Source organism: Bubalus kerabau, chromosome 8 (genome assembly GCF_029407905.1).
Source record: "Bubalus kerabau isolate K-KA32 ecotype Philippines breed swamp buffalo chromosome 8, PCC_UOA_SB_1v2, whole genome shotgun sequence".
In the NCBI taxonomy this organism is placed as follows: Eukaryota; Metazoa; Chordata; class Mammalia; order Artiodactyla; family Bovidae; genus Bubalus; species Bubalus kerabau.
This window is the reverse complement of record NC_073631.1, coordinates 72,988,638-73,015,475: the sequence shown is the minus strand read 5'-3', so window position 1 is coordinate 73,015,475 and position 26,838 is coordinate 72,988,638. Positions and strand designations below refer to the sequence as shown.

At 37.9% G+C, this 26,838-nt stretch overlaps 2 protein-coding genes across 10 annotated transcripts; one reads left to right on the top strand and one right to left on the bottom strand.

Annotated features, from left to right (window-relative positions):
* Positions 1-1,991: 1,991 nt before the first annotated feature.
* HNRNPA2B1 (heterogeneous nuclear ribonucleoprotein A2/B1) lies at positions 1,992-11,962 on the bottom strand. Of its 7 annotated transcripts, XR_008717971.1 has the most exons (14): positions 11,567-11,960; positions 8,814-8,849; positions 8,606-8,716; positions 8,293-8,439; positions 7,868-8,078; positions 7,641-7,742; positions 7,485-7,565; positions 6,934-6,996; positions 5,653-5,772; positions 5,288-5,410; positions 4,610-4,692; positions 3,531-4,452; positions 3,089-3,224; positions 1,992-2,542 (listed from the first exon to the last, which is right to left on the bottom strand). XR_008717971.1 is itself a non-coding variant. In XM_055590550.1 (12 exons), the coding sequence occupies exons 1-11, from the start codon at positions 11,570-11,572 to the stop codon at positions 4,631-4,633; spliced, it is 1,062 nt and encodes a 353-aa protein (XP_055446525.1). In that variant the 5' UTR covers positions 11,573-11,961; the 3' UTR covers positions 1,992-2,542; positions 4,610-4,630. The 7 variants fall into 7 exon arrangements, 1 of the variants encoding a protein (XP_055446525.1); XR_008717973.1 differs by lacking the exon at positions 3,531-4,452 and having other exon boundaries at positions 3,152-3,224; positions 11,567-11,962; XR_008717972.1 differs by lacking the exon at positions 3,531-4,452 and having other exon boundaries at positions 11,567-11,961.
* On the top strand, positions 11,923-23,826 carry CBX3 (chromobox 3). 3 transcript variants are annotated; one of them, XM_055590552.1, is made up of 6 exons: positions 11,923-12,007; positions 14,008-14,059; positions 16,873-17,015; positions 19,615-19,777; positions 21,842-21,936; positions 22,526-23,826. In XM_055590552.1, exons 2-6 carry the CDS (start codon positions 14,036-14,038, stop codon positions 22,650-22,652), a joined length of 552 nt encoding a protein of 183 aa, XP_055446527.1. In that variant the 5' UTR covers positions 11,923-12,007; positions 14,008-14,035; the 3' UTR covers positions 22,653-23,826. The 3 variants fall into 3 exon arrangements, with proteins under 3 accessions (XP_055446527.1, XP_055446526.1, XP_055446528.1); XM_055590551.1 differs by lacking the exon at positions 11,923-12,007 and adding an exon at positions 12,716-12,859; XM_055590553.1 differs by lacking the exons at positions 11,923-12,007; positions 14,008-14,059 and adding an exon at positions 12,720-12,859.
* The last annotated feature ends 3,012 nt before the right edge of the window (positions 23,827-26,838 follow it).

Sequence of the window (26,838 nt, the reverse complement as noted above, 5' to 3'; positions counted from 1 at the left end):
CCTGAAAACGTCAAGATCACAAAGAACTAAACGTCAAACGAAGAAGGGGTACAATTTAAGAGCTGGAATTCAAAACATTCACAGTAAAATTTAAATATTGCAAGATATAAGGTATTTGGTGCATTGTCCCCAAAGATATATGAATGAAGCTATCACCAGCCAGTTCAATCTCACTTGCCATGGGCTTGTCTGGACAGTCACTTTGTACAAGACACACACTGGACTCTGGTACAGTACTGAAGCTGCTTACTCTCCAGGAGTTATCAGCAGTCAAAGCGTCATCCCAGCATTTTAGTTGAAGTTCCCTACTTATCAATTCATACCCCAAGACTGATCAGACTGTTCTAGTTCGGAGATCTTGAGTTCACAGATTGACCCAAACATTTCATTTTGAATTGTTCCCAACGTTAAAGTAGTCCCTTTCCTTTCCTATAGAACATTGTTGGTCCTGAAATCATTCCTTTGTGATAAAATTACATTCGTTGAAAATCAGGTGACCCTTAGGATACAGAAGCCATTGAAAGCCTAAATGCCAAAATTCCTACTCCAGAAAAAGACATCCTACGGAATATGTATCAGTGTTTTGACAATTTAAACATTTTTTCACTTAAATGTTAAAATACCTTCGTCTCCCTTCACCCATCATCTTCAAAGATCTGAATTTGCTTCTTTTATTACTTGCAGTAACAGCAGAGCAGCATTAAAATCATTGGGTATATACTACCTGAGAAAATGTTTCAAATTTTGAAGACATGTAAGTGAAACCAAGACAAAATTGTATACATGTACTTCAGGTATACTAAAATCAGTGATATTTTCTGCCTCCTGCAAAAGCACCATATACCCCACACTTGAACAGTAACTGAATATAATCAAAAGAATCTGAGACCAACTTTAACTTGTACTCATACACTTACTTGGGATAGTGAAAACCAAAGAATATCCAGTTTCAAAACATTTCACCAGACAGACAGACACCAGGGGTGGGAGCACCCCCCCAAGATGGCTCCCAGTTATGCGTGCTTTTTGTTTATCATGTGAGCAACTCCCCCTGACCCCTGATGTGATCACAACAAAACTTTCAAACATGTGTTGCATTTTTACGAGTCTGTTGCTTCACTACAGGTGAAGGAGCGAGCCAGCACCTACTTCAACTCTATCATTAGGCCATTTTTGATTCAAATTTTCAAGCCCCAATCATGTTTTCAAGCTCAGGTTTACAACCCTGAGCTTCAGCTAGAACCTCAGCTAGGGTGTTTCCAAACACTTTATGTATAAATACAGTGAAGTGAATACATTTAACAGAACTAATTCCCCTCTTTCAGGAAACTTCCTTAAACCTCATTTCTAAAAGAAAATTAGCAGCTCAACACGTAGGACACACCAACATTCCACATCACCTATTTCAAAATAAGTTAGTTCATTTCAGCCTGTTCATTCATATTAAAGTATCTTCCCCTATTTGTGCTGGTGTTAAATGCTGGGTGTTCCAAGATCATCTTATACCAACTTGATTTATCTTCAAAGTTTATCTTCTTCGCAGAGCTGGACATTTTTAACATCTTAATTTTTCCTAATAAATCCACAGCCAGATGTTAAGAAGTTCATAGTTAATAATGGATGGATTTTAAACAAACCTCATCTTCTGTTAGCCATCATTATTTTGACTTACCTGTGAGATACCTCATTAAGAACCAAAATAGTAAAAACGTCAACTTTACTTCGTCCCCTTTGGTTTTTCATTGTTTCAAGTTAACATCCAGGTATACCATCATGTTTAACCCTCAAGACAACCATGATACTAGTGTAACTAGTGTAATACAACAAAACAAACCTAATTCACAGATTTTATGTCTCTGTGCATTTGCATAGCCACCTCTTTTGGACCACTTTAGCTGGTTAAAATCTGTAATTATTTTAAAACCACCACCAGCAACGTTAAACATACAAGGCAAAGCCAGCAATCTATAGCATTATTCAAACGCTGAATATACAGTGTATAAAGAATGGCATTTTATTAGGGACAGCCAGTAATGTCCACAATGCTTTTCTCATTTGTCTATCAATATTGAAAGGAAAATGGCAATATGCATTTGCTTTGTGAAACTGCTTTAAAAATCTAGGGGATGGCAATCCTTTAGACAACTTAATGTTCATAGAACAAGATTCACATTTTATGTGTAAACATTACACCAAGTATTTGAATACAAAAGTATTTATTTTATAACTTTATATTTAAAATAGAATTTTAATCTGTCTACTCACAAAACCTAATTCAAAACATGATAACATTTATCTCTCTAGCTGACTTGATGTTTACTCATTTACAAACAATACTCAATTTGTAATTGTTTTATATTAAGACCCTGTAACTAAATGAAGTCTGTTTTATCAGAAAACATTTCCCTTTAATCTTAAAATAGTGCTTTTTTAAAATGAAGGCACCAACAAGAACTACTTTCAGATGGTACAGAATTTCTTATTTCTTGAAGACTCTGTGGTTGACCACTTCTTCATTAGTTACCTGCAGCAAGACACCTTCCTGCCAAAGGAAAAAAAAAGTATCTGAAGAAGTTTATCATGTTTGTCCAAAGAACCTAAATAACTTCAGTGGTGGTCTTAGGATCAAAGAAGACTCAGGTGCATACAGTAGACTATGCCCTGATTATTACATTCCTGAAAAGGCAATAAAGCCAGGCAATCAATCTCTGATGACATCTAAGAAATGAAATTTCAGCAGCCAAGCTATCTCTCTCCTATAGGGTAGGGATTGGGAAAGAATTACTGCATTTAAACCCAAGTATTTAGAATTGGATATGTACAGATTTATAATGTAGACACTTTATTCATAAATACACATTATCTGAAAGTAGATCCAACCATCTTGCCCTACCTTTTCCTTAGCCTGATCCTGATATGCATGTAAAGCTAGAACAGTATCAAAATAAAAAAAAAGGTCTTTATTTTTAATTTAAAAAAAAAAAAAGCCCTAGTTCACTCAAAATGCTTGATCCAAGAAATGTGAATACAGAAAGGTGTTAACGATAGGAAATTTCATGATTTAACTTGCAGCCTAACTTTTACCTACCATTTTACTACCAACACCACTGAAGGAACCAAGAAAAGCTTTATTAATGATCACTTGGCTTGCCTCAGCTGTTGAAATGAAGCACTTTACAGTCTTTGTGGCAGCAGAATATACTTGTCCATGGTTCATATCAATGCTAAAATTCCAGCAGGGAAAAAAATGATATGTTAAGCACCTGAATCTTCATAGAGGGGGAGGGGGTGGGAAAGAAGGAAAAAAAGGGAAAAAAAAAAAAAAAAAAACAACCAAAATAATATAAGTAAAATGACAGATTGGAAAACAGGGTTTATAAAATTATTCTCTTGAGTTTATAAAATTGTTAAACTCAATTTATAGCTATGTTATACTACATAAGAACCAACTATACTGAAAGACCATTGAAGAGTATTAGTTTATCTTTGGGGGAGGAAAATTAAGAAAGGAAAAGTAAATGAGATCTTACCTAAAGAAGTTTAACTGAAGCTTAGAACTATTTTGCTCTACACCCTCAGCTTTCGTTGGCATCCTTAAAAACTACTGTAGTTAAAGCTTTGTAGAAACAGCACAGTTTTTTAAGACTGGCTGACCTTAGTAGCCGTCAAAGAGTTCTCTTGTACTAGACCTGTATCCCTGAAGAGTACCTCGCTGGGGTTATTTTCCTTTCCTTGCATTGAAGCAGCAGCATCTAAAAGATCTAAAAAGGTGTTTCTCCTTGCAGAGATATCCCTTAAGTTATCTAGATAATTTAATCCTCATGAATTGCAGACAACACACTTACATCTGACCAGCATTTATCTTACACAAATATAACAACAGCTTTGCAATAGACCTTAATTATACTACCCACTCCTTAACTTATTTAAAATAAAAAGTCTATAATTACACAATTTCCTTTAGAATTATTTTATTAAATCATAAATGTACAACAGCTTCTTAACTCTACACACGCACTTAAATTTTTTTTAAAGGAAAAACGTTATGTCTTATTACACCATGATCCTGGCTAATAGCTTTTCAAAACTTTGAGAAAAATCTTAAAAAAGGTTTCACATGTCACCTGAAACTTACAAATTTAACATTATCAAAGAAGGAATGCTTCTACACTCTTACAAAGACCACTAGAAAGAAACAACAATTAAAAAGCTAAGAAACTGTCTCAAAGGCATTTTTTTTTTTACAATCCTTCCTCCACAGTAAGGTAATGTTATTAAATAATCCAATCCATTCACAAAATGGCTCTCTGCATCTGCTCTGGTGTCTTCTGCCATATCACTGCATATTTATGCATGACTGAGATAAGATTTTCCTTAACATTGTTATTTCGATAACCTGAAGCTGTTCTGTTACCTCTGGGCTCTCATCCTCTCCTATTTATACAGTGAAGCCTGTTTCAACAGAAGTAAAGAGTAAAAAAAAAATAGGTTATGAAATTATCCATCTAACCAGATTTTAAGGAAAGATAACATGATCCTAAAAAGCTTTTAACTCCTGGCAGCTAGGTCTCCCAAGACATTAACAATGTAAAACTTAAAAGCTACTTACCCATGGCAAATAGGAAGAAGCTCAGTATCTGCTTCTCCCTCCATAACCCCCACTTCCTCCACTGCCTCCTGGACCATAGTTTCCTAAAGTTAATGGAATAAGAGAAAACACACTTAATTTCCCAAATTATTTTATAACCAGTCTTTAAAACAAGCAGAGCACAGACCATTACTTGTTTCTACTTAACCTCTTTACTCAAGAGACAAATTATCCAGATTCACAGATTATCACTGCTATTCTTTTAGAGGGCTCTTTCCCATAATCATACAAGTTAAGAGATTTTAAAGTATACCCAGCTTAAGAAAATGTAAGAAATCTATCTCAATAACAACAATTTGAACTAAAAATTCAGATTTACTAAGCTAGCTTTCAAAGATACAAGTCATACAAAATTTATACCACTTGCAAAGTGCTCTCAGCAAATTTGGCTTTTTCTTAGTCAGCCAAAAGGAAAAATCCCACTGAAAACATGTAGTTCATTAATTTTACACTACTAGATACCCCAACCTCTACAATTTCCCAAAGTGATGTTGCATTCTTATTTTCCCACAACTTTAATCTCCACAACACTTTGTATTTGGTGGGACGTGTTACCCAAACATAAATAATGAACAACTGTCATCTTCAAGTCATGAAAAGTTCACAACATTTCATCACTAATCTGAAAAATCTAATTACCTCCACCATATGGTCCCCCCATGTTCCTGCTACCACCAAAATTTCCACTCTTCATTGGACCATAGTTAGAAGGTTGTTGGTTATAATTTCCAAAATCATTGTAATTTCCACTCCCGTAATTTCCTGTAAAAAAATTTGGAAATTTTTGCACAAGGAACCTCATACAATCAAGTATTAAACCGATGATACATGCTAGGTATTTTAGACAAATTTCCCACAAAAACAAAGCAGAATGCAAAACACCTATCTACAGTTCTACATTTTTAAAGACAACTATTGACAACAATGAAATGAAAAATCTTACGTGTTAAATCCATTAATTCCAATCCAAATTCCCACATAAAGGTTGCAGGTGAATTTATTACCTCCTCCATAGTTGTCATAACCACCTCCGTAGCCCCCACCCTGGTTGCCATATCCAGGTCCTCCACCACCATATCCTCCTCTTCCTCCTCCATAACCAGGGCTACCTCCAAAATTGCCACCTATTATAAAATAAGCCTTTAAGTAATTAGTATTTTCAACGCCATTTGAACTGTCTTATTACATCCATTTCCAGCTTTCCAAAACTCAATTTTGTAAGATTCTTTCCATAACATCTTCTCTAAAATAGCTTCACGGGCAGATTCTGAATATCCACCTTGGTGAACAGTTGCCAGTGAAGACGGCCTACCCACAAACCAACTGGGTAAAACCTTTACAAATACCTGTAATGCCACTGGTCTCCCCCAAAACTAAATAAAGATATTATGGATTCTCTTGACGGTATCTTGAAATAATTATATTTGTGTAAGTTTGTGGGGTAAGTTGGGGCAGACAAGACGTGTGGGCTAATGCGAATTACCTACCATTTCTCTTAAATAAAATGCCCACTATACCTTTCTCTTCAGTAGAAATGGGGGGAGGGGGGAAGAACCAGAAATTAGCAAACTCACACTGACTTAATAAAACTTCAATTGGTAGTTTCAGATTGCTTGCAGTTAACTGTAAAAACTCATCTTTCTCATAAAACCAAATCAATATTTGGATTTCAAAGCAAAGCTGGAAATAGTGACATGTAGGAGCGTAACTTAAGTCATGCCTAATCAGTGCAAAACCAGAATGAGGTCTATCCTGAGCTCAGTTTCAAACCTCTTCTTTCGACATTTGTCACTAAGTACCTGTCTTTTCTGTACTTCAATAAAAGACATGAACTAAAACTTAACAGTGGCTTAAAACCTTAGCTAGACACAGAAGCAGCACACTAGGTATGTTCTGGAAAAATTCTCTTGGGGACTTTTGGGACATTGTCCTGGTAGATTCATCTTGGTAAGAGATGAGACGACACAGTGCTCCTACAGACACTCCCCTGTCATAATGTTCATCTTGCTAATAACCACTTTTTAATACTTTTAAGGAAAACACTATACAAAATATCACTATCTCCAATTCTTTTGCTTGAGAAACAATTGGGCATCTTTTAAATTCTTATTTAAAATCTATCCAATTAATGTTGCAAAAGTATAACAACACCTGCAAGTAATTTTTTGGTAATTTTCAACAGCTAAGATGAAAATTTAGAAGAGACATTTAATGTTTATGTTTAAGATTTATGTTTATGATTAAGATTTTAGACGAGTATTATCAAAAAGTAGGAAAAAACTGACCTCCAGGTCCTCCTCCATACCCATTATAGCCATCCCCAAATCCACGGCCACTTCCATATCCATCTGGTTAAGGGCAGAAGAAAAGGAGGATTATTTTATTCTGGTTTATGTCACTCAATTTTTTAGCCTCTACTTCCTCCAGGTTGTCCACTTATAAAAAGCAGTTAACAATGGACAGTGGCAGTTTTTCTACTTATTACATAGTTAACTGAGATTAACCCATACATAAAGCCTAAAGCAAAGAAACTTTTAGATCTCTTCAAACCTCTCACTATTCATAAAATGTCTCCTAAATTTAAAATGGCTACAATGTCCTTTTAACTCTTCCAGAAAGTTTAGACCATAAAACAATCTCTGCCATTATCTGTCCATGATTAGAGCTATATAACTCTGATTTTAAATGTTACCTCTTGCCAACCAAATTAGAATATCCCATTAGGACAGATCTCACTTTAAGTCTTAGAGATAACAAGTAGGTTAGACTTCCTAGATTCCAATCAAAACTGTTTTTCAAGCACATTCACCCTCCTAAGCTTAGAAGGTGGACTTACCAGATCCTCCTCTAAAGTTACTTCCTGGTCCTGGTCCAAAATTTCCACCGCCACCACGAGAATCTCCAAAACCAAAGTTGCCTACAATAAACACCCTGGTTAGTAACGAACATTTATACAAATAAATCCTAAGAAAAATATGGAATTAAAAGTTACCTCCTCTTCCACTTCTAGAACTTTGGACTTCCTGCATTTCTTGTCTAGACAAAGCCTTTCTTACTTCTGCATTATGACCATTGATAGTATGGTATTTTTGCACTGGAATGAAAAGTTCAGAGTCCATTAAGTCAGCATCCTGTAATAACTAAGTTTCAAGCTCACTTTTTAACAAAGTTGTAGAACTTTGTTCAAGAACTACAATCCTAGCACTTATAAACACTTACACACAATCTTATCCACAGGATCATGGTCATCAAAAGTAACAAATCCAAAGCCTCTTTTCTTTCCAGACTGCCTGTCGGTAATAATCTCAATGGTATCAATTTTTCCATATTCCTCAAAGTAATCTCTAAGATGATGTTCCTCAGTATCTTCCTTAATTCCACCAACAAACAGCTTCTTCACAGTTACATGAGCCCCTGGCTTTCCAGATTCCTGAAATAAGAGGAAAAAAGTCATCCTGACAGAAGAAACCACAAACAGGAGTAAGAGCACACTATCTGGGTAATAAGCATGGCTTCTATTTTATGGCCAAATACTAAGTAAGTCACCCTTATGATAAAGAACCTTGTTCTTTGAAAAGCCACTAATTGTGAAACAATTTAGGCCCAAATTGTTTACTGAACAAACAAGTTGCCTATTTGCTCACCTCTCTTGCAACAGCACGTTTTGGCTCAACCACTCTCCCATCAATTGAATGAGGTCTTGCAGCCATGGCAGCATCAACTTCAGCCATGGAAGAAAAAGTCACAAAACCAAATCCTCTTGATCTTTTGCTTGCAGGATCCCTCATTACCTTGAAATACAAAGCAGTGATGTTACCATTTAATGTCATTACTTACAGCATTTAAAAATAATCAACATAAATTTAAATGAGTTTCTCTAAGCCACTTAACATCTTTAACAGACAAATCCAACAGTTGAAAGATTAGTACCCCTAAGCACTTCCACGATCAACGTACCACACAATCTGTAAGTTTTCCCCATTGCTCGTAGTAGTTCCTCAAACTTTCTTCTGTAGTTTCAAAGCTCAAGCCACCAATAAAGAGTTTACGGAATTGTTCCTTTTCTCTCTGCAAAGGAAAACAGCATTTCAATTTTTATTTACATTTTCTCTTTGTATGCTGGAAATAAAATTCTTAAATATGAGGTGACCTGCTGGCAGAGTACCTTTTTCCTCTCCAAAGGAACAGTTTCTAAAGTTTTCTGGGGGGAAAAAAAAAACTTACATCAAATTTAAACCATATGTTAAACTGCATATTAGTTGTGTTACACCAAAAAAAAAATTGCCTCAGCCAAACTACACGTTTCAAAATCATTATGCTTGACATAAATTTACTTGACATTAAATGAGTTTAAACAAATATAGCATCACTTAGTTTTAAAAAAAATCTTTCTGAAGAAAGAAGAGCAAATCTATTCCCTGGTGACTGTAAAGTTAAGAGTCTTATCAACATCTGCATTCGATCCTATAACTCAGAACAGAGAAGTTCACTTTTACATATTCAAACACAAATTCTTAAAATTTAACAACTTTTGCTTTATAACCCACAGTTCCCATTTATTTCTGGATTTAGCATTTAAAAAATGAGTTTCCTATCATCGCTCCCTCTGGTGGTGACTATAATGTAACTCAATTTTCAAAACCCTGGAAAACTTAGTATTGACTTTCTTTCTCATATACCAACTCTCCAGAGAAAATCTTAAACGTTCAATATATGTGGCAAAATAGCCTCAAAATTTATGTTTTCTGACCAAGATAAAATGACTTTTATGATTAACGGTGTCTAAAGCACATATTTTAACATAGCTGGTTTTGTTGACGGCACAATCAACTATTACTGAACCCAAAGACAAATACAGTAAAAGACACTGTAATCACTTCACTTTTCAAAAACCATAAAAGTATTTAAATGACCACTGTGACTATCCCCTCTAGTTACAAAATATCACTACTACGGATTTACACTTCACCATGTAGAACTCAGTGGTCTTCTGGCAAATTACACAGCATAAAACAACTTTCACATGAAGAGAGAGCCTGAGCTGAGATCTCAATCCTTACAAACCAGCACGCATATAAGCTACATTAATAGCTCTGTATTTTGGGCTATCAGTTAAGGAAGCTTGGACCACTGTATTTGGTTTTCAGTTGACTAGGTTAAATAACATAAAAACGAAAATTAGCCACCAAGTGCATGTAGTTAAATTTATTAAATAGAACTACAACACTCAACCCATAGTTCCATGAAGTTTCTCTCCATGCATGATGTTCTCCCACCAGTTCAGAAAACAGTTATAATTCAGAGATTTCTTTGCCTGTATAGCTACTTTTAAGATTCTGACATTTCTGAAAAGACAAATAAATTCTCAAAGTAGCTTACGAAACACTTAAAAAAACAATCTATTAAAACGATAACTTGGCATACTGTATTTGTACACTCAAGCATATTTTATTTATTCCAAACACCTGTCAGTAAACTGGCCTTTTAAAACCCAAATAGACTAAAATACATCTACAACATTACAAATCACTAACAAAAGGCAAAAACTCATTACTTACCTCATTTTCCAAACTTACCCGCTGTCCACTATCGATTACAAACAAAGTTATTTTATAAGCGTGCTTAGGGTCAATGAAAATACCCAGGCAGACCCCCTTCGCTTGAGACCTTATGCTTATCAATGTAATCATCAACCATGATTGCAAACATAAACGAGAAAAGCAAGTGACAAAGTTCAAAAACATAGTGGCTCAGCCTAATAAAAGTTTTGTATACAGCAGAACACGCATTGAGGGACCGAGCCATGTTTTAATTAGAGTACTACTAAACTCATAATTTCAAGTTTATCACTAAAAAAACACCCGTAGTTTTACCCAGTAAAGACTAAATTCCCCGGTAAAAATACTTAACATACAAATAAATTATACGATTAAAAAAGAATCCGTCAGGAAAATAAAGGATTCTGTACCTAACACCGCCCACCCCCAAAGACCACCTTCCCCACGGCCTCCCGCAAAAACGAAAATCTTCTCTAAAATTTTCATCTTATTTTCCTACGATTCAACTGCCTTTTCAATCACCGGAAACGCAGGTAAACCTGTTACTCAAACAAGGACTGAAAAACAAAATGTGAGGTCTTTATACCATGGCTCGCGTGAAACCGGGCCCAACACCCTAGAGGGTTTCACCTCCTAGGCCGAGCGAAACCGCCCAGGAGAACGCCGCCCCTCCCCCCGCCCTTCGGTGCGGCTCCTGAACGCAATGGCGCCATTTCATCGAGGGGAAGGGAGCGAGCCTCTAATGAGGTGCGCAGGACTTTAAAGCGCCAAGCTCCGTAAACACTCGGAATCCACCTCGAAATAGCTTGAAAACAGTCCGAAAAGAGAAATAAATAGTTACCCACTTCTAGTCCTTACTGAAAAAGTCAAGCTAGTCAAATTTAGCGAGTTAAAAAGAAATCGCTGCGAGGAAGGAGAGAAATGAAAATGGCGGCCGCCAAATCCGGTTCCCGGGAGGGGGGAGGGGAAGCTCCGCAGCCCGGTTCGCTAGGACCCAAAACCCGCCGAAACGCTCCAACGCGGGGACGCCGGGACCCCCAAACCACCCTTCCTTAAAAACGGTGTAGGAATTCCTGCCTCCACGCCCCACTTTCAGTAAAGTGGGGCTGCGTCCATGTGGAAGCTCCCCATCCCCCACCCCCAGCAAAGGGAAATGGCGCCGTGAGGCTGAGGGTGGGGAAGGTGCTGTACAATTAGGCCTCTGCTAACGACCCCTCTCCAAAAATACCGAGACCAACCGCTTCTGAAGTGGCCCAATTTCGCTGCCGCTCTCCCACGGAGGCGGATGGCCGACTTCCAATAAGGAGCCAACGGCCTCGCCATGCCCTTTCCAACAACTCATTGATTTCAAACCCGTTACCTCCATCGCGGACTCAGTCGCTTCAGCCCGATTTCCCGCAGCCGAGCGAGATGAGAGAGATCTCCGCGGACGAACACGAACCGGACTCGTCCTGGCGCTGTAGTGAGAACTGCCGCTGCTCGAGAAACAACACCGCTGGAGCACCTCCACTCCAGACCCGGCGCTGCTGCTACTGCCGCTACAGCCGCTGCCGCCGCTTTTCTAGAACCTTCCCCCCGACTAACGCGTCTTCCCCTACGTCAGGCCGTTGCGTAAACGTCCTAACCGCCGCCAATGGCGGGAACGCTCTACGACCTCCTAGCGCCAAGTACGTGCCCCTCCCCTCTTAAGGCCAGCACTGGTGCTGGACGTCAGTTGCGTAAAAGGGTTCTGTAAATTGCGGAAGGCTCGAGTCCTGCGTATTTCTGTCTCTCGGAATTGGGGCCTGCCCCCGCAAGGCAGGTGAGAAACGGTCGCGCAGTTTGAAATTAACGCTGTTGGGAGGAGCTTAATCCTCAACCCAAAGGTCCAGCCCCCTCAACCCGGGAGGTGGTCCTTACAGCAACGCTTCGATAGCTTTTCCCCGGCCCCCAGTTTTAAAAAAATCTTTGTAGCCTCTTCCACTGTGTTTTCCCTCCCCCACCTTCTCCTATCCTCCCCCGTCTGCGCGGAGAACCGACTGGCCCCTTCCGGAAATACCCGAAGCGACTTCTAGTCAACGAATTACACTTAACGATCCACCACCCTAACCCTGGCCAATGTTTTTGGGGTCCACATTTCAGGTAGTCGAAAGTGGTGCTCGTTCTTAGTTCCCGATTCCTCCCACCCACCCCCAGCGTTTGGAGGCACCCAACCCCAGGGGCGAGGAAGTGGGCGGAGTCCTGTTTTGGCGCCAGTCGCTAAGGCGGCAGCAAAGCAGGAAACACCTCCGCCGAGTACACTTAGGTCGAAGCCCTCAGCCCCCTCCTCGCCCTCTCCTCGCCCTCTCCTCGGGGGACCACCAGACGCCACGCCGCGAACTCTTTAAGAGCCGCCGTCACCGCCCCCCTCCTTTACCCCCCTCCCTCGGGCCCAGGCTCGGGCTCCCGGCGGGCACTGCGCGGCGCGCGGCCCCACCCCCCCCGGGGCGCGCGCCCACCCCGCCCCTCGCGGCTGCCTGGCGTGGGCGGTGCCACCTTCCCCTCCCCCCAGTGGCGGCCCCGCGCGCAGCGCTGCTCCCCAGCCCCCCTCCCCCTCGGATGTGACTGGAGCTTGAGACGCGCAGGGCCGGAGACGTCGCAGACCCGGGACCCGGAGCAGCTCAGAGGCGGTGAAGTCGGTGTCTTTTTTTTCTCTAGCTTTCACTCGGTGGTGTTGCTTAAGATACCACATAAGCCCCAGAGACCCCCATTTCCCCGCTTCCTATCCTTCCTCGCCGGACCCCGAGTCAGGACCTGGCGGGAAGGAAAGGAGAAGAGAACAGAGACCCCGTGGCGCTTCTGGCTCCGGGCCGGCGTCTGTAGTTGGTTTAGGGGATGAGACTCTTCACAAGGTTGAAAGCTGTGGCGGCAGCCGCCTTATTTCTAGACAAAGCGCATTTTCCCCTCCCCTCCCCCATCCCGGACGAGGTTGAGGGGGCCTTCCTTCCCGTCCCGTGCTTGGTCGGCGACTTGGGCCTCCAGGGAGGGCGGTGCATTCTCCCGCATCCGCGCAGCCGAGTGTCCGCAGACTGTGGCGGGTGCTCCGTTACGTGGCCGCCGCGAGTGGGGAGAGGCACGGGCCCCGTGGCGCAGTGCCCTTGAGCCCCCGCGCCGCGGCCTTTTGTTTCTCCACTCGGATGCGCTGACCACGAGGCCCGCGCTCTTCTTTGGCGGGGTTAGGGGCCGGGCGCTAAGGCCTCTTTAAGCCGGGTGGGGTAGGGGTTTAAGGGGAGCGGATGAAAGTGCAGAAATAGCTGATTTGTTTTCAAAAGTGGCACGAAATGTAACTGGAGCATCTCGGTATGTTTTAGTTTTTCAACTAGTGATTGGAAAGGTCTCTAAAAAGAAACCAAGTTAGAATTAAATTGCATAGACGACTCTTCAGATTGTTAATGTCTAGAGGAAAAATTCACACTAATTATTGTAATCGATTGGGCACTTGTCTGATTTTGAACCAAGTTATTTTCCTAGTTTTTAAAAAATGCTGACTATGGTTTAAATGGGATTTGGATTGGGGGGAAAAATTGGTCAAATTTTTACCCTGTAAAGCTTTCGCGGATACTAGGTTCTCAGTAAGGTTGTATAGATAAGTTACAGCACTTACAATACTCTCAGGCACGTATCACTAGTTTACGCACAATCTTAAAACTGCTTCTCTATGGACTAGTATATACGTTTGATGACATGAGCTTACCTAGGTGGGGGTTGGAATCCAAACAAAAACTTGTGTGTAGGTATCTTTTTATGTCTTACAAACTTCTTAACTGTCATGCATTTTTCTAGTAATAGCTCTTCAAGTCTGCAATAAAAAATGGCCTCCAATAAAACTACATTGGTAAGTTAATGAAAACCTAAAATATTTAAGGATCTAATTCAAACTTTTTTCCTCCCAAAATTATAACTGCATCTCTGGTTGGGAAATTACACCCATATATAGTTCCAAGTCCCCTCTCCCCCACAACTGTTATGGGAAGAAGTTAGGAGCAAAAAAGGAAATTATTATATTCACTTGACTTTGTAGTGTTTCGATTCATTTAAAGAAACCTAATTTGGGGAGGGTACCATAATGTGAATTTTACCAAGTATTTTTGTCTTGGAAGAAAGATACACAAATTTATGTGACATGGAAGACGGTTACAAGCATAGACAGACAAAGCAATAAAGCCTTGTTGATTGGTATATTGTTCTCTAAGTTACTCTATACTGAATTCTAGAGAAAGCAGGTATTTTCAGTATTGCCCTGTTTAAAGAATGGATATCTTGTACACTTAGATTGAGACGAAAGTCGTTGTGTCTTTCGAATTTGTTTTGGTCAGTCATATTTCAAGCGTGCTTATTCTGAACTACAGAGGGACTTTAAATCATTGCAGTGCAGTTTTTTAAAATACTCAGCATGAAAAACATCACACATGTCCAGAAAAGAGAGAAGACTAGATCTTCTGAGCAGTTTTTTTTCTCTCCAGCAGTTTCTTAAACCCACAGTTTGCATTCTTAGGTTTCATTAAAAGTTCTACAGATATGTTGACATATGTGTATTCAGCCATGTTAAGTTACAAATTTTAACATAAGCACTGAAATATTCACATAAAAATCACAAAATTCAAAGTTACAGTTCCCACAGGATGTACTTCTAATACATTGTGTTAATAATTGCAAGTATATGAAGGTTAGTGTTTTAACATCTAAATGAGCAAAACATTTCGTTTTGGTTTGTGAATTCTCCCCTTGGGTTTCACAACAAAAGGACAAGTTGGTGGGTTTTTTTGTTTGTTTGTTTCATCATTAGGTTGCGCTTTTAAGTCAAACATCCTGAGAAATGTTTAAATATGAAATATAAAGCCTGTCTGGTGGCATTATTTATTCCCGGTCATCAATGGGGAAAGCCCAAAGCATCTTCGAACACTTCTCAGGAATGAACTCTCTTTCAAATTTCATAATCAGTAAACCAAAATGTAGGTAATTAAATTGGCTTTACAATCACCAGTATCTATTAGTATTGGATGGGAAAGGAGCTACCTGTCCCTGAGACTGTGGGGATGGATATATAGATACAGAAGGCAAATAGATGGCTTCTGTTAAATTGCTCCTGCTTACAGTTTGATAGTCTTCAGTATCTACTTTTCATTTTAAAATAATTTTGTTAGTGTTGTGAGGTAATGTGTGCTTTAAGTGGGAAAGTGAGTGGATTTTCTGTTGAAAAAGATGAACATTTGAAACCAGCTTATGAGTGCTATAATATAAATATTTTGTTTCCTCTGCTAAATTTTTTTATCTTTTAATTTTCTGTGTTTATTTTTGTCTCTTTACTCCGTTAGCCTCTTAACTTTCTTGGACATAGTTTTTTCATTTAAGATCAGTATCTAGTAAGCTTTATGTCTGTTAATTTTTCTTCTTTCTTCCCACTACCACTACCTTTTTTGTACTGTACAGAGGCAGAAAGTTATTGGACTAAGTACAATATCCAAGTATCTTGACTAATGAAAGTTGTATGGCCTAACATGGAGAATGATATCCAACAAAATCAGATGCTTGCTGCATTATTTAAATTTCACAGGATTTTTATTTCTTTCATAGGATATTTATTTCGAAGTGTGTGTATACACTTCTAAATGATAACATTTTTTAATGTCCTTTGTAATCTTGAGGCATTGGTGTTAATTTTCCCTGCTTTCATGCAATGTGCAGGATGACTTTAGTAATTGGACAATTACGATTTTTCTTAAATAGCACCTGTTTTAAGGTGAAATGATTCCAAAATGAGCATAATGTGGGGTTTCCCCCCTTAGTCTCCATTTTGAGTTACCGGAAAGTAGATTGGGATGTTGGTGTCCTGCTTCTCTCAAATAGTGTTACACACACACTTAAAACCTTGTTTTAAGTGAATTTCATTGACCAGTTTAGAGTCTTTCTCTTGAGAAACCAAGAAAAAAAGGATTTTTTTTCTCATTAGAGAATTAAAGTGATCTAGCATTTTGGCCTCTTGAAGTAACAGTGTTACAGATTTGTTCCAAGTGGTCAGTAATATTTACCGAAATTATGGGGAAACGATTTTGTCCTTCTTAACCTACTTATGGTCTCCTTGGTTGACCCTGCAATTGATATCAGGGTTCTGAACCACATTTTCGTTCTGCAGCTGTCTTTTCTCTTGATTGTTCAGATTTTAACGTTGGTGTTTGAATTGAAAAGGGGGGTCTTACTTAGAGTTTGGTAGCTGTATTTTTAATGGGTGTATGGTTCACCTAATAAGACCTGTCGCTGTTATTCTCCTTTGTATTAGTCTCGAGTAGCTTCTAATAGTCGTTTTTTGCTGTCCTGTAGTTACAATGAGTGAAAACTCTACTATACTTGGTCTTGTAGATTATGTAGAAATAAAACTAGGAAAAGATAAAACAATTTTCAAGAGAAATGTCTTTGATTAAATTATTTTAGTGAAGGGTAGTGGGGGGTAGGTTTGAGCTAAACCCACAGAATCAACCATTCCTTGATTTTGCGGATTATCTGTTAACTTTTTCAGAAAGTGTTTGCCTTGGGATATAAAAGTGAAAGTTTAGGTGTTACATGTAATGATAATATCAGCAGTTTTAGCCTTTAAAATGTACTCAAAAACCAAACAAGAAAAAGACATCTCTTAAATCTCTCTTGTTTTAGCAAAAAATGGGAAAGAAGCAAAATGGAAAGAGTAAAAAAGTTGAAGAGGCAGAACCCGAAGAATTTGTAGTAGAAAAAGTGCTGGACCGCCGTGTAGTGAACGGGAAAGTGGAGTATTTCCTAAAGTGGAAGGGATTTACAGAGTAAGAAATCTCAGTGCTTTTATTATATGTTTAACTGTACTTAAGTAATGTTTAAAGTTTATTTTTAGCCTAAAATCTTTTTATCCATTTTCTCATAGGTTTCTTTGAATTTAAAGGCATCTTTAATCCAGGGTACCTTGTTTCAAGAGTCAAGTCTTTAGCCTACAATTGTAAACAAGTAGTTTTGAGACTAGTTGATTACCTTGGAGAGTCAAATTTATATAATTATATAGAGTACAGGTTGCTTTTTTTAATGTAGTTGGATACTGTGCTAATTAATTATATTGTTTCCCTACAGTGGACATTAAAAAATATTGAAGCTATATAAGATATACTAGTGGGTCTTAAACAGAAGTGCTCATCATAATTCCGATCCTACCCTAGGCTTACTATTCTCCTAATCTCTAAGTAGAGCCTGGGTATTTTTTAAGCAACCTGGTTCTTCATATTCCCTGTTACTAATTGCTATCAAAACCAGTCTTTGTAATGTTACTATTTTGTGAATAACTTACATGCAAAAATTATTTTCAAACTTTATCATGTACAGTTTACTTGAATTCTAATCTTACACCACAAAAACAGCAAGACTGAGCAGTGACTATTGAAAATGGATAAGTGGAGGTGGACAACAGTTTTCTGAGCTTGGTTGAAATGGGGAGTATGATGGTTCTCTTATCTACTGCTGCTTTTACCATTCACATTTAAAATCACCTCCACAGCAATTTGGGAATTATGATTTGAGTGGAAGATTTATGTTTCTCTGTTTTATTTTTGCAGTACCCTTAGTTGAGCTTAAATATATATATGTAAGTTTGTGATTTAGGCACTAGAAAAAAATTTCTTAAAATTAGAACCAAGTCTGCAGTATTTTAAGTAAGACTTAACCAATTTGCTAAAGAAGTGATTACCCTCATATGGCAGACAGTTTTGTGGGGTTTTGTTTGTTTTATCCTATGAGACATTAAAAGCTGTTTGTATCTTACCCATCAAAACATTGGAAAATTAATTCCTCCCTCTTTCTCTCCATGGTTGAGGCCACTAGTGTGACTAAGGACCTGTTATCTGCTGTATAATGTATTAGGTAATATTTGATTGAAATAACACTACAGAATGGAGGCTCCACTTCAGCTCTTTTGTCCTCCTCTACTCTTAAGTCTGCTAATTTTAGAGTCTCAGGACATCAACAGACCTTGTAACCAGAGGTTTAAAGCATCAAATTATTCATTTCATTGTGTGTAGTTCTGTAAAAGTTTTTTGGATCAAAGCACACAAAGTTGGCAATCTTGTCACAAATGTTGTAGGCTGATCTCACTTTCACATTTGGTAATTGATACTCATTTTCTTTCTAGCCCTTCTAAAAAACATGAAAATGGTCATCTTGGCCTTATATCAGGGATTGGCAAGCTTTTTCCCTAAAGAGCCCATACTAGAAGATAATCTGAGCTTTTGGGGCTTTGGCTTTCTGTCCCAGCTGCTTTGTGACTGTAGTACAAAAGCAATAATAGGCAATATAGTAAACAGTGTTCTAATAATTCTTTTGCTTATGGGTTCCAAAACATGATTTTTATTTTGAAGTTTTTTTCCCAACCAATTAAAAATGTAAAAAACATTCTTTCTTCATTTCCCACTGAGTAGAATTGAAATCAGATCAGATCAGATCAGTTGCTCAGTCGTGTCCGACTCTTGGCGACCCCATGAATCGCAGCACGCCAGGCCTCCCTGTCCATCACCAACTCCTGGAGTTCACTCAGATTCACATCCATCGAGTCAGTGATGCCATCCAGCCATCTCATCCTCTGTCATCCCCTTCTCCTCTTGCCCCCAATCCCTCCCAGCATCAGAGTCTTTTCCAGTGAGTCAACTCTTCACATGAGGTGGCCAAAGTACTGGAGTTTCAGCTTCAGCATCATTCCTTCCAAAGAAATCCCAGGGCTGATCTCCTTCAGAATGGACTGGTTGGATCTCCTTGCAGTCCAAGGGACTCTCAAGAGTCTTCTCCAACACCACAGTTCAAAAGCATCAATTCTTCGGCGCTCAGCCTTCCTCACAGTCCAACTCTTTCTCACTTTCTTTCAGAAAAGTGAATTCTGGATCCCACCCCAAATTACTTTATCAGATAGTGCCCAGGGTTAAGGCCTCCAATACTGTGTTTTAAAAAACGTAGTTCAGAAGCATTCTCAAACATGAGACAGTACAGCAGAAATTGAAAATACTGTCTCATGTTTGAGAATGCTTCTGAATTACGTTTTTTAAAACCTCAGTATTGGAGGCCTTAACCCTGGACACTATCTGATAAAGTAATTTGGGGTGGGATCCAGAATTCACTTTTCTGAAAGAAAGTGAGAAATTCCAAAGTGAGTTGTCCGTGTAACTTGGAAAAATATTAGCTGCATTTATTCTGCTAGTCAGGTTCAGTTACCTAGGAGGTAATACAACACATTACCCACTTAGCATGGACTGTGGAAGTAGACACAAAAAATGAAGTACAGATTCTTCATGTAGGGGGAAGTATCTGCAGTACAGATGGCTTTTTGTCAGGTATTATTAAATCTGGACGGTGGTTATTAACCAAGAACTTTTTTTTTTTTTAACAACACAGTGCAGACAATACTTGGGAACCTGAAGAAAATTTAGATTGTCCAGAGTTAATTGAAGCATTTCTTAATTCTCAAAAAGCTGGTAAAGAAAAAGATGGAACAAAAAGAAAATCTTTGTCTGACAGTGAATCTGATGATAGCAAATCAAAGAAGAAAAGAGATGCTGTAAGTATAAAACATTGGCCAGCAGACTGGCTTCTTTGTAAAAGGATGGCTTGATTTTTTAAAATACTTTTTAAGACACTAGTACTTCAAAAATATCATTAAAAAGGCTCTTTAAATACATAATATTTAGGATGAAAGGAGAGGCATGATTTAACCCTACATTGTGTAAATGTCCAGTAAGCACTTCAATTTCTTTAAATCATTGTGCTACTGTTATTTCGGGTACAGTGATAGATTTGGTGCCAGATGAGGTAATTTCCTCTGATCTAAACCAGCTGTGTTAAATAAAAACAATACAAAGTTAGATCATCGAAAATCACTTAGCATACAGTGAAAACAGTCTACATCGCACATTCTGATTATAAATCATTAGTGAGTGGTAGTGACCAAAACTTTGGCATATGATTCTTAGTATTCCCAAAAAATGCTTTGATTTTGAAGTATATAATCTTGCATAATAGTGTTTTTATTGGCATGAATTAAGAAAACTGGTTCATTCACTGCGTGTGTATTTTGAACCAACCTTTGCTTTATTGATTTCTCTGTGGCTTTGGGCAAATTACATCCTTGCTTCTACCCTCAACTTTAAAAAAGTACTTTACAGGTACTCCAATAACTTAATGGCAACTCTGTCAAGATCGTAGGTGTATTATCTTTGTTTTTATAGAAGGAAAACAGGTGTGGGCTACAGATTTGGTTCTGAATGCTTTAGCAACCAAAGCAAAAAGGTGGCAATGTTAAAGATCAGTTATAAGTAAATTGAAAGTCTACCACATGCTCCACAGGAGCACCATTTAATAACAGTGTTGTTTAGTTGCTAAGTCCTATGGTACTCTTTTGGAACCCCATGGACTGTGTAGCCTGCCAGGCTTTTCTGTCCATGGGATTTCCCATGGAAGAATACTGAAGTGGGTTGCCATTTACTTCTCCAGGGGATCTTCCTGACCCAGGAATCAGACCCGCATCTCCTGCATTTGCCAGTGAATTCTTTACCACTGAGCCACCAGGGAACAATGGTTATCCTGTATTGTGCCCATGTAATGTGCCAGGCAGTGTTCTGAATAACTAAATTTGTGTTTCAGGTACTTCGAAATGGCTATGAAACAGATAGTATTAATAGTATGTATTTTATGGAAAATGAACCTGAATCACAAGTTAACTTGCCCAAAGCCACAGAGGTTAGGCACATCATTATAACCTAGGCAGTCTGGCTCCAGAGCTTGAGGTAATGATGTAAAAGTCTCATGGGGGGAAAAAGGATTTGTTACAGTCTAGAAAACTCTCAAGGATCCCAAAAAACTTGTTTATATGGATTGTAACTATCAGTACTAACTGCATTTGAAATTAAAGTAGAAATTTATAAAATACCGTATTTTCAGTTACGAATAACAAGGCCTGGCATTTTACATTTTTGCAAATTTTGTCAGTGTTTGTCTTAGTAAGACTTTAGTTCAGCATTCAGTTTGCTGTGATATGTTGCTTGGTAGAAGTATGTGAAGATTATGTAAAGTCACAGATACATGAAAAAAGGAGATCATGAAGATAAATAGTCCAGAAGGTTTCCAGCATCCCTGAGGGTCCCTCAGACCACACTTTTGAGAGCCACGGGTTTATTTTTATAAGGTTTGTTATCATTCAGATTGATTACAGCACTGATTACTGTCAATTTTTTTAAACTTTTTACGATTTTGCTATTTATAGTTTGTGCTTTTAAAAATATGTAATTTAGACTGATTCCTAGAAGTAATTTGAAATACTACTTTCAAGAGTTTATAATCATTAATTAAAAATAAGAGATTTGGGGTTTTTCCTGCCTTGTGGTGTCTTTGAAAAAAATTCTGTTTTCTTGATTTATGATTCAGATATTTTTATAGACATCCAAATTTATTTTTTCTGCTTATAAGTTTAATGGAAATTAAAAGGTGTTTAGTATTCTTGCTCTAGTCATTTGTTTCACTATCAGAAGGCTGTATGTCTTGAAGACAAATTGGAAGTTAATATTAGTTTGCTCTATGATGAAATGTGTGGAAACATTTATATAATCATTTAACTTCTTCTGAACAGGCTGATAAACCGAGAGGTTTTGCCAGAGGTCTTGATCCAGAACGAATAATTGGTGCCACAGACAGCAGTGGAGAATTAATGTTCCTCATGAAATGGTGAGAGTGAATTGCTGTTATATTTTAAAGTAAGAATAGATATGTTTTTTATTAAAAAAAAAAAAAAAAAAAAACTTGTGAATTTTTTTTAAAACCTGTCTATCTAGGCTTTATAAATAGTTCACCATCATTAGGTAGCAAGTTGGTTTTAGTCCCTAAGTCGTGGCTGACTCTTTGCAACCCCAAGGACTATTGCCCACCAGGCTCCTCTATCCATGGTTTTCCAAGCAAGAATACTAGAGTGGGTTGCCATTTCCTTCTCCAAGGGATCTTCCTGACCCAGGGATTAGACCTTTGTCTCCTGCATTGGCAGGCAGATTCTTGGCATTGAGCCACCAGGGAAGCTCTAGGTAGAAAGTAGTTATCTGTTGAAAGAAGGATTCACGTTACTTAGCTAAAGCAGTGATTGGCAAACTGTGACCTGTCTTGCAAAATGCAATTTTATTGGAACACAGCCACAAGTAACTACATAACCCTCTTGAAGCACTTAAACGTGTTTTGATTGAATTACAATTTTTAAATGCATGGTTATCAGTTGACAAAAAAATGTTTAGGCTTTTTAACTGAATACTTTTTTCTCTCATGACAGGAAAGATTCCGATGAGGCAGACTTGGTACTGGCAAAAGAGGCAAATATGAAGTGTCCTCAAATTGTAATTGCTTTTTATGAAGAGAGACTAACTTGGCATTCTTGTCCGGAAGATGAGGCTCAATAATTGTTTGCATTGCCTTTTATATATATTTATATATATATATAAAACATGGGTCTTGGTTTTTTGATTTATTAGTGTGAAGAAATAACTACATTCTAATGAAAATCAGGTTTGATTTGTTTGTTTTGAAGTAATATTGGGAAAGTTACATTGGGTTTTTTGTTTTTTTTTCCATCTGTAGCACTGGTTACTTTGAACAAATAAAAACTTTCTGTAGTTGCCTCCTTCAGTAGGAAATAATTTGATACCATGGTATATTATTTCCTCAGCATTAGAGAACAGTTTTTCTAAATGTTGGAGGAAATCTCCATAGTCATTACTCAATCAGAATTTAGAATTTAACTCATATATGCCTGAGGACCATTCTAAGTTTTTTATATGTATACATAAAAGACATATGTAAATGGTTTGGGAGTTAATTTTTTTGTTGTGGTTTTTGTTTTGGTAAATATATTTAAATCACAGCCTTTCATAACCATGGATAAGCCCATGTTCTGGAATTACATCATTTTGAGCAATATAAGAAATAACTTCAACTTAGATTAAAAATTTAAGTCTTAATCTTTCAAATTAAATAATTTTGTAATTAATTAGACACATTAAGGAATTTAAATTGAGTAATTTTTTAAAGCATCCCTATCAGAATCTGCATATAAATGCAGTTTTATATGCAGAAACCCTGGAAGGAAAATTTTTATCGCTATCAACTACCTTCCCAATCAAATGAAAAAAGTAGAAAAATTCTGGTTTGTTTTAATATAGCAAAGTAAAACTTAACTAAATGGACACTTGATGATTCCTTCTGGTGAACCATTGTTTTACAAGAAATTGAAGTCTCTGTGCTATATTTAGGAAAGGTTGTGATACATGGGATGTCTCAGATTTGTTCATGGAAACCTAATCAGATAGTTTTTAAATATTGGCAGTTTACGATCTACAGGAATAAATGAGTGAACAAACTTTTCTAATCTACGCTTGACCTACATGTTTTTTCAGACTTGACTCCAATCCATTCCTTACATGAAGGCTCAATTTTCTCAGTATTTTGGGTTACTAGTTCAGCAGAAGCCAAGAAAAACAATAACTTTGTAGTAATCAGAATGTTATTCAACTGTATATTGTTTACTTTATTGTAAATACTGGTGAACAGTGGTCAATAAATAGTTTTATATTCCTTTATGTGATTAGACTTTCTTTTTTCTTTATCTGGTGACCTTTATGGTGGGAGTAGAGACATATTCGTTGAATTAATAACATCATGTTTATAAATATGATCAGTGGTATCACTGATAGCTTACTGTGAACGATGTCGGATTTGTGATCACTGAAGATTTAGCTTTGGGACCAGGGACCAGGGTTGATCACTCAAGAGCTTTTGTGTAGCAGTTTTATTAAAGTAAGAAAAGGGGCAGAGGAAGCTTCTGACACAGACATCAGAAGGGGGATGGGGTATGCCCCGCTAGCTAGTCTTATCAAGGCCTTATATGCTCTTTTCAGACCCACTCCCACCACATACATCTTAAATTAACAGGATTAGAATGAACAATAGATTTTACTAGACCCACTCCATAATATACATTTTAAGATGACAGGATTAGTCAGAAGGTTTTTGTTAAGGAGAAACATGTCCTCTAGCAAGATAACATTGTTATATTGACTAAGACAAAGCAACGTAGAAAAGAAATTGTCTTTTTCTCCTTGAGAGCCCCAGACCCCTTTCTCCTTTTCTAGGGCTCCAGACCTGTTTGTCCTCAGGAACCCTGGGCTTCTGATGAACCTACCTGGGAATTGACTCACCACTAAGGCATTAGAGTACCTGTTTTAGACCATTTGAGTTTAGTAGTTTCAACTGGAATATGTATTAACACGAAAAGATTTTCTTACTAAAATTGGTTTCCAGTGATGCTTAAGAGGAACTTTTTTCATCAAAGTGAAATTTTGATACTTAGAGTCTAGGCTGTTGAAACTGCCATCTTAAATCATAGGTATTCTGAGGACCTGTTGTGACAGACATATTTCTACTAATTTTGAAAGTTTATACAGAGAAAAGGAAAAATTATACTAAACTGTTTATTAACCTTTTTGTAGACCTACTGTTTGCTCTGAACAGTGGGTTTGTAAGCAATACAGAACCTTTTGTTTTGATCAGAAATTGATGACCCTGCGTTAAGCGTTAGAGCATTTCTGCAAACTGTTGTCCATGTATTTTAATATTCCTTATGTTGTATCTTTCTTGTGGGTGCTTTTAAAAGTCACAAACTTGAATGGCTTAAAACAACACATTTGTTCTAGTTCTGGAGGCCAGAATTCTGAAATACAGTGTGAGGGCTGGTTCCTTCTGGAGGCTCTGATGGCAAAATCTGCTTGTCTCTGTTCCTAGAGGTCATCTCTTCCTTGGTTCCCGGCCCCTTCTTCAAAACCAGCAGTGTAGTGTAGTGTCTCAAATTACTTGACCTCTCTGTACTTCAGTTTCCTCATCTGTGAAACACGATTCACGATGAAATAATAATTGTGTGAGACACTTAGTGTCCTGTAAGTGGTAATAAGAATTTTTTTATCTGATTTTAATAGGGACACTGTAAGCTGTTGTATGGAGGTTCCCCAACTGAATCAGTTACTGAGTGTGAACACTTAGGTTGTTTGTAGTTTTCTGCTTTTAGATGATTGTGAACAGTCTTTTACATAATGTATAGTAAGACTTGAGTAGATAGAGATGGATTCCCAGAAATTTTTGAAGTCAAGCTTGTACTGGTGTACTCTTCTATCAGTAGTCATTATCCCACATCTTCATCTGTACTGCAAATTAATACTGAGTCTGATTTTGTTGCCAGTCCAGTGGCATCTTGTTTTAATTTGCATATCTAATATTTTTGTTGAGCATCCTTTTCATACCGTTTGCATTTCCTTATCAAAAAATTGCTAGTTTTACAATTTTTTTTTGAATTTTTATTTTTAATTTTTTTAAATTTTATTTTATTTTTAAACTTTACAATATTGTATTAGTTTTGCCAAATATTGAAACGGATCCGCCACAGGTATACACGTGTTCCCCATCCTGAACCCCCCTCCCTCCTCCCTCCCCATACCATCCCTCTGGGTTGTCCCAGTGCACCAGCCCCAAGCATCCAGTATCGTGCATTGAACCTGGACTGGCAACTCATTTTATACATGATATTATACATGTTTCAATGCCGTTCTCCCAAATCTTCCCACCCTCTCCCTCTCCAACAGAGTCCATAAGACTGTTCTTTACATCAGTGTCTCTTTTGCTGTCTCGTACACAGGGTTATTGTTACCATCTTTCTAAATTCCATATATATGCGTTAGTATACTGTATTGGTGTTTTTCTTTCTGGCTTACTTCACTGTGTATATTACTTATGTAATATTTTTTGTGTTGCAAATAATTTTCCTGCCAATTTTTTGGACACGATTTATGAGATCCTTTTGTTGTAACAAATGTTATGTGGTAACTTTTTAAAAAAATATTTGCACCAGGTCTTAGTCACAGCACGAAGATCTTCCATCTTTGTTGTGACATGGGTTCTTTGGTTGTGGCATGCAGGATATAGTTCCCTGGTCAGGGTTCAAACTCTGGGCTCCCTGCATTAGGAGCACTGGATCTTATCCACTAGACCACCAGGGAAACTCTTGTCAGTCTTTGTCTTCTGGATTTCATGTCATGTTTGAAAATACCTCTCCCATTCTGAAGTTGAAGTTACATGGATAGTCTTAAAATTTCATCTATTTTCAGTTTCTTGATTGCATTTTTATAGTCAGGTGTTTAGTCAAAGGTTTTGTTCCATATTGTGAACATTTCTGATTTTTGTTTTCCAAGATGGACATCAATTCCTTTGAAGAAGTCAGATGTGTAGATAGCAGTTTCCCTGATCTCATAGATCAAAAAAAATAATGCCACTACAAAAAAAAACTTGCCCCATATATAAAACCGAAGTTTTTCATAAAAGGCCTGAAAAGTGTTCAAATACCTGGACAGATTGGCATCAAGGAAAAGATAAAAATCTCTATAAGTTGAATGTGAATATGTGTGTGTGTGTATGTACACTGTATGATGTACTTAGCTGCTCAGTTGTGTCCAACAAATTTGCAACTTCATGGACTCGGTGTCAGTCGGCCAGGTTCCTCTGTGGGGATTCTCCAGGCAAGAATACCGGAGTAGGTTACCCTGC

Bases quoted from the DNA above. Each gene is read 5' to 3' on its own strand.
- HNRNPA2B1 (XM_055590550.1), bottom strand. The intron at 8,079-8,292 runs GTGAGCAAATAG...CTCTTATTTCAG, and splicing joins AACGTGCTGTTGCAAGAGAG to GAATCTGGAAAGCCAGGGGC. The intron at 5,411-5,652 runs GTAATAAATTCA...ATTTTTTTACAG, and splicing joins TTATGACAACTATGGAGGAG to GAAATTACGGGAGTGGAAAT.
- CBX3 (XM_055590552.1), top strand. From the start codon at position 14,036: ATGGCCTCCAATAAAACTACATTG. The intron at 14,060-16,872 runs GTAAGTTAATGA...CTCTTGTTTTAG, and splicing joins CCTCCAATAAAACTACATTG to CAAAAAATGGGAAAGAAGCA. The intron at 19,778-21,841 runs GTAAGTATAAAA...TCTTCTGAACAG, and splicing joins CAAAGAAGAAAAGAGATGCT to GCTGATAAACCGAGAGGTTT.